At 33.2% G+C, this 7,473-nt stretch overlaps 2 protein-coding genes across 2 annotated transcripts; both read left to right on the top strand.

Moving 5' to 3' along the window:
* Positions 1-260: 260 nt before the first annotated feature.
* LOC133882588 (heavy metal-associated isoprenylated plant protein 26-like) lies at positions 261-2,158 on the top strand. The gene is made up of 2 exons (XM_062321793.1): positions 261-426; positions 1,500-2,158. Exons 1-2 carry the CDS (start codon positions 346-348, stop codon positions 1,881-1,883), a joined length of 465 nt encoding a protein of 154 aa, XP_062177777.1. The 5' UTR covers positions 261-345; the 3' UTR covers positions 1,884-2,158.
* Positions 2,159-5,241: 3,083 nt separating this feature from the next.
* On the top strand, positions 5,242-5,932 carry LOC133882752 (uncharacterized). The gene has a single exon (XM_062321968.1). The coding sequence runs from the start codon at positions 5,269-5,271 to the stop codon at positions 5,647-5,649; it is 381 nt and encodes a 126-aa protein (XP_062177952.1). The 5' UTR covers positions 5,242-5,268; the 3' UTR covers positions 5,650-5,932.
* The last annotated feature ends 1,541 nt before the right edge of the window (positions 5,933-7,473 follow it).

Genomic DNA, 7,473 nt, shown 5'->3' with positions numbered 1-7,473 from the left:
ATCAGAAAAGAGGAAGGCTGTAGAAATTTCGAAGAAGGAGAGAGACAATCTAGAAAACAACGTTAAAAACCCATAAATAAATAAAAAACCAAGTAGCCGACGACCCAGATTCGTCTTTATAATATTATCCTAGTAATTACGTCCCAGATTTGAAGTGGACCATAGACAGACGCAGAGCCGCTACTAGCTTTGCTTATAAAAGTGGAGGAGAGGACCGGGACTCCAGAGTCAGATGGTCCACCATACTATCATTGTCGCTGACGGAGCTAATGCTTATATATATATTTTTGCTTCCTTCGTGTAACTCCATTTCCAAGGCACCATTTTTTGTAAGCAAACGTGATAATGGGTGTTCTGGATCATTTCTCCAACATCTTCGATTGCTATTGTCGCAAATCCAAGCGCAAGAAACGCAGGCAATTGCAGGTACGTACCTTCTTAATTTGCACCTGGAAACATGCCGGTGGCCGCCGGCTGTAAATGACTCAGGTGAGTAAAGTGTTTGCAGAGATTTGTAATACAAATATGGACTTCCCCGTTATTTTTCGATTGAAACTGGCCAAAATCCAAAATAGCGTCGACCGGCTTAAACTACGTCGTATTATTCCGGAATATACCATACCCAACAAAGTCCTTTCCGAGCGGAGCTAAGGTTGTATTCGAGTTAAACCAAGTCGAGTTTCGGGATACCAGATTCGGCTTAAATACAAATAATAGGAGCTTGAGCTCCGCTCGAGCTTGAGCCGAGTTTTGAATGGTTGTTTGAACTCAACTTGTTAAGAGCCTAACTGAGTTCGAGCTACACATAATAGAAGCTCGAGGTTGAGTCGAGTTTTGAATGGTTAAATTCAACTTGTTAAGAGCCTAACAAGTCAAGCCTCCAATCGAGCTTGAGCGGCTCAAGCTCAATTGGAGTTTTCTAATAATATATATATATACAATTTAACTTTGATCTATATTCTAAATAGAAAGTTTGTAGTATTACATATATTATGTTTACTATGTTAATATTTGTACACTGTAATTATAGAATCTTATATTTAATTATAAAACTTATTTTTATACATATATATTATTATATATATATATACACACACATGAGCAAGCTAATTATTCGAGTTGAACGAGTTGAGTTGAACTTATACAAGCCAAGCTCACGAGCTTTGTCCGAGCCGAGCTGAACTTATACGAGTATGCTTCATTTTATATATAAGTAGATTATTGTATTCACGACCGACTCATTTATTTTTCGAAAAAAAAATCAAGACTGAATCAAGTTTAAACGAGTTCACGAACGGCTGAACTCATCTAACACCCCTAAGGGAGCCCATATGTTAGAATCTTTAGAGCTTTTTTATTTATTTATTTATTTTTAAGGTGAATCTTTAGAGCTTTATGTCAGTCTGAATGGCTGCATATCTGTGTGCTTATATAAAGCCGGTACGTGTTTGCCACTTATGGGACTAAATTCTTTGATTTGGAATGGTTTTTGTGAATAGACGGTGGAGATCAGGGTGAAGATAGATTGCGAAGGATGCAAGCAGACGGTGAAGAAGGCGGTGGAGGGAATGAAGGGTGTGAAGGATGTGCAGGTGGATCCCAAAGAACATAAGGTGACAGTCGTTGGATACGTGGACCCGGGCAAGGTGGTGTCCCGCATGGAGCATCGAACGGGCAAGAAGGCTGAGATTTGGCCCTACGTGCCATACAACCTCGTCGATCACCCGTACGCGCCTGAGGTCTACGACAGGAAGGCCCCAGCTGGGTACGTGCGAAACGTGCAGGACCCGCAACTGGCGTATCTGACACGTGCGAGCTCCACTGAGGTGTGGTGGACCACAGCTTTCAATGAGGAGAATCCCACAGCTTGTACCATCATGTGAACAAATTAAAAATAGTCGTACTTATGCAGTGGACTTCTTAGGACCGTAGATTTCTCATTCTCCTTCAGATTGGCCGGTGTGCTGCAATTCTTCTTCTTCCTCCTCCTTTTTTATTTTTTTTCTTTGGTTGGGGACTATGACTTGGTCATCATTAGATCTAAGAATCAAAGAATTAAATCATCAAAGTATTTAATTCTGATTGTATATTTTTATGAAACTATTCGTCTAGATTCAATATTTTGTCTGTAAATTAAGCTCTTTTTTTTTTTTTTTTTTTTTTTTTTTTTTTTTTTTCAATTGGTTATAATTATGTACCAAAATATTATCAATTTAAAAAAGAAAAACCACTGTTATGTGTTTATGAGTCATATAAACTTGAAGTTTATTTCACAATTATAGAAATGAATTGATTTTCATTCTCTTTCGGGCTTGATTTATGAAGGTAGAATGTTAATTAAATAAATTATTTATCGGTTTAAACTTCGAGGATAATTAGTGATTTAACGTGATATTAGAGCAAATAAATATCATGAGTTTGAATATTATTTTTGTAATTTACCTCTCATTTTCAATTGAATATTTAGCGTGTGAGGAAAAATGTTCAAATATTAATTAAATTATTAAATTCATAATTTTTAACCTGCTTAAGCTCTTAAAGTACGTAACGGGTGATTTAACCACTAATCATAATTAAGCATGATGTTTGTTTCATAATCATGTGTATTCCCTTGGTCCAATTATGAAAATATAATCGTCTATGATATGTCTTCAATTCTCATTATGGGCTACCTTTGGTACACTAGAATGATATTTCCTTAAAAATAAGAATGGATATTAGTAGAAATACATGAAACTTGAATAGAATGACAATTCATATTCTTTTGTTTGGTGATAACATAAGAATTACCAATTTTTTTTAACTGAAATTGAATATAGTTTGCTCAAAAATTTTAAAATACTATAGCTCTAAAAATCATTTATCAAAAAGCTATTATTTTAATTTTTTTGGGTAACAAAGAAAGGATATAACTAGTTCTTTTTCCTTTCCCATTTTTCTTAAAAAAAGAAAATACACAATGGTTTTTTTTTTTAAGAAAAAAATAGTACATTTAATTAATTAGATTGTGATAATTAAAGGAAAACTTCCTGGTATGTGAATTAATGGATAGATCGAGATCGTTTGCATTGTTATTCTATGACTGTCACCTAATCTAATTCTTAATGCTTTTTGTTTTGAACACTTCAAAGGAAGTGTCAATTATGTCATCTCTTCTAATCAACAAATTAAAGCAAGTGGATAATTAATTTCCTTGTCTTCTAATAATGGGTAAGATTAAGTTTTGTTAATTAACTAGATTGAAGTAAGATACATATATATATATATATATATATAAGAGTTGAGTAATCCTAACAAGTTTTTCTGTACAATTCATACAATGTCAAATAAAATAAAATAAAAAATTGAAAATGCGTCAAATAAATGATTCGGTCTAATAATTTCTTGCCCATCAAGTAATCGACCAATAAAAAAGACGATTTTTGTAACAGGCCAAAAAGTTTGGTGGGTTTTTTTTTTTAATTTTTAATTTTTTCCCATGATATAATAGCAATGACGTGTCGATATATATGACAAAGTGTAGCTTGCACTCAACTCATTGATATTTTCATATTTTAAAAATAGAAATGTTCAAATGTGTTATAAAATAGAGCTTACCTATGCATGCTAACATAATACGCGCGTGATGGATGACCATTTCCACGTACTAATTAATTAAACTTTTACGTTGGGAAATAAATGGACAGAAATTGGTTATAAATAAGTCTAATATTAATTGTTGTGTTAAGAAAGCATCACATATTATTATTATTATTATTTTTTTTTTTTTGTGTGTCGGATGAAATTGATTTAATAATAATAATAAAATTATCTCAAAAGGTTCATGACTTATGAAATGCAATTTTTTAACCAAATAAATAATTATATAAATTCACGTCATCTAGAAAGACACTAAAAAAAATGTTCGAAGGAATTATAACATTTGTCTTTTTAAAATACATATTATTTTATTAGATTGATTTATAATAATTAATTATAAATTAATTTTTAACTAATTTCTGTCGGAAATGAAGGTATACGTACGTTGTGAGCTGTGACGTTTGCATCGAAACCCATGCACGTTACTACGAAAGTGCCAAGTGGATGCCTATGTCCATTTGCATTTTCTTTTCTCAATTAATTTTTCCACTTGTAGTTTGACTATATATAGTTTATTCTTGCAAAAAATTAAGAAAAGGGGTCTATTTTTTTTTTTTTTTAATCTGTTTATTTTATTTTTAATTGCTAGGTACGTGGTTTTCCAGAGTCAATGTGCGACCACAATTTCAAACATAAAAAAAAACAACTTCACAACAACCAAATTATGTTTGAAGGTGTACGTTAATGTTCTTGTTTTATATGTGTTTGGATTCTCCTTATGCTTTGTATTCTTTTTTAATTCACAGGGTTGTGGGAGATCAGCGTAAATTATTTTATTTTTACGCCTTGTAAAGGTTACTTTTTTAGGTTAATCTAAAAGCATTTTAAGGTTGATGAATATTTTACGTTGCATCAAACATTAAAAAATAATTTTTTCTTTTTTTAAAAAAAAACCATGTTTATACTTAAACAAACCGGGCCTAAATGTTTTTGGTGTAATTTCTGGGGGCTAGTTTGTTTCTTATTATAATATAGAGATTTTTATTTATTTATTTGTTATTATTATTATTTTTAAATTCCTTTTCAAAAGCTTAGGATGCATTTGAGATTGTGATTTCGTAGACAAAAATTATGATTTTAAATCAGATCGCAGAAAATGAATCGTTTGAGAATTAAGTCTTTAAAAAATTGCGATTTGAAAATGCAGAAAACTGCATTTTCAAATAGCAGGTAATGAAGTGTTTTTTTTGAAAACGCATCGATTATTTTAAAAGCTAACCTGAGATTTTAAAAACCAAATTACAATTTTGCCAAATGCTTAACTGCGTTTTTAAAAATTATTTTTTCAAATCACAATTTTTAAATTGCACTTTTTAAAATCAGATACCCAGACAAACCTTAATATATGAGGAATAGAGTTAACTTAGTTAAGAAAGAAAGTCCAAACCCCCCACATGGTATTCACTTTAACATAGGAGGAATCTCGGTTTTCTTTACAAAGAAAAAGACTGCTTTCTGTCAAGTGTGAAGGCCTTTAGCCCTTTCCATGTTGTCTTCCAGTCACCCATGCACTTTTGGGCGTCTAAAGAAGAAACAATCTACGTAACCACTCTATCACAACAGCTGCGCTTATAATTATATAAGATGGCCGGGGGAGCTGTTTGTGCTTCTAAATAATTAAGCACGGCCATGGAAACATCATCATCACCATTACTGCCTCAGCCTGAGCAGCAACAGCAAGGGGAGACCACCCTGAGTAATCCTGAAGCTGTAGCAAGCAGTACTAGTGGTAGTGCGTGGCATTCTTCTGGGTCTATTGGCCCATTCTTTGCAGTGATCTCTGTGCTGGCGGTTCTTGCGGTTCTTTCGTGCGTGTTGGGAAGGATGTGGACCCGAGGCCGAGGGGCTGTTACTCCACTGGAAAGTATGGGGGATAGAGGCTGCTTCCGGTGGGTTAAGCGGAAGTGCCGGCAGTGTACGGTTGGTGCTGTTGAAGGTGGAGTGAAGATGATGGCTTTTGGCAAAAAAAGAGACAATGGTGATCAGGTTCAACATCCCCCACAGGTTTAATTTTATGGTATCGGATTCTTTTGGGCTTTCAATTTTTTGTGGCCTAAGAGACCCTGAATTATCCTTTACTTCTTAAGTCACATTTCAATGGTAAATCGAGCGTAGGCCCACTACAGAAAACTGCGGCCCGTTGTCCATGCTAGTAGGCCCACTACTTAGACTTCGATTGGGCCGCTCAAAATGAGATGTATCTACTGCTACAATTGATTCAATTTTCACCGAATATATTTATGTACATCTTTAATAGGAATGTACAAACAGGGCGGTTATTAACTGCTAATAATTGTTAATAACTACTAATCACGTAATTAAAAATAACCGCAACCGAATAATCGCCTAAGCCACTTACGGTTACCGGTTATAAGGATTTAAAAATCCGAATAAACGATTACCGGTTTATATATATATAAAGAAGGCTAAAACCCACAAGAGACATGATTCGTGCATAACAGTTATGTAACTGTTGTGCAATAATCAAGAGGCATGGATGAATTTCACGTGGTGAGTCCCACCATATGAGTTCCACGTAAAATCCACTCCATGTCACTTATTTCCTGCACAACAGTTGCTGTTGTGCAGGAAACATTAGCCAACCCAAAAAGTTACGTTCAATTGTTCATTTTCCTTACGGAGGGTTTTGGATTCTTAAATAGCTTAAACAATGGAGAATCCAATATAAATAATTGATTACACCAATTTCAAGCCTAAGTCAGACTATTAGCTAGATTATGAAAAAGTAATTACAATAACAAAATATAATTTTGCTTTTTCTTCTACTCGGATCCGAAGCAGAAAATGATCATCTTTTCAAACTCAGATGAAATCAAGAAACAACATAAATGTATTAAAATTGCTAATGCTACCAAAACCTAATAACTACTTCTCAGAAATGGAAACTCTGTTTACACCTCCAAACACGCCCTGAAAATCACAAAGTCACAACCACATTCGATCACTGAACCACCTTGCTTAATCACCAATTCCACTCCCTAGACTTCTCAAACTTTACACTACAACCATTCGATCCTAGTCTCATAAAAAATTGAATATTGAATGGTTCGATTTCAAAAGAACAAAAAAAATACTAATTTATGAAAAACGATTACCGGTTAATAACCACATAATTATCGGTTGCTAATAACCTTTACTAGTTGCGGTTGCGGTGATTTAAAAGTGAATAATCGGTTGTACACCTCTAATTTTTATAGACATCAGCTTCGGCTTGAACAAAATAATGCTACACTTGGTCTTAATCTTGCATCGACAAATCTTGCTTCTTGAGATGTCCCCACATGAGAACGCATGTACTTTTTACATGTTTTTCGAACACATGTTATTTTATTAAATTGATCTGTAAGAATTAATTAAAACTAATTTGTAACTAATTTATGTCCGAGATGAAGGTATACGTTGTTAGCTGTATACCTTAATTGTATAATAAATGAAATTGATTGACAAAAAAAATTATAGTATGCATGGATGACACATAATAGGATCCTTTTCATTTCATGTGAAATTGAAGTGATCTATTTTAGGGTTAATATTTTATTTTATTACATTAACGGTGTACATGTTGCTGATAATGATAAAATTTTTCTATTGATTTTTTTTTTTTTTTTTTTTTTGTGATTTATTTACCCTAAATTAAGGGATTTGTTTACCCTAGTTTAAAGAATTTGTTTACATTTGAAAATATTCAAATAACCTGTAAAGCTCTATAAATAGGCATTGTGTACAATCAAATCAATAATAATAATAATAATAATAAAAAGATGTTTCATCTATGGCATTTACATGTAAATGTAGGCCAATGGCCTAACAATC

Source organism: Alnus glutinosa, chromosome 11, assembly GCF_958979055.1.
Source record: "Alnus glutinosa chromosome 11, dhAlnGlut1.1, whole genome shotgun sequence".
Taxonomy (NCBI): domain Eukaryota; kingdom Viridiplantae; phylum Streptophyta; class Magnoliopsida; order Fagales; family Betulaceae; genus Alnus; species Alnus glutinosa.
The sequence above is the reverse complement of the archived record's forward strand: the minus strand, read 5'-3'. Positions and strand labels throughout refer to the sequence as shown.

Bases quoted from the DNA above. Each gene is read 5' to 3' on its own strand.
- LOC133882588 (XM_062321793.1), top strand. From the start codon at position 346: ATGGGTGTTCTGGATCATTTCTCCAACATCTTCGATTGCTATTGTCGC. The intron at 427-1,499 runs GTACGTACCTTC...TTTTGTGAATAG, and splicing joins AGAAACGCAGGCAATTGCAG to ACGGTGGAGATCAGGGTGAA.
- LOC133882752 (XM_062321968.1), top strand. From the start codon at position 5,269: ATGGAAACATCATCATCACCATTACTGCCTCAGCCTGAGCAGCAACAG.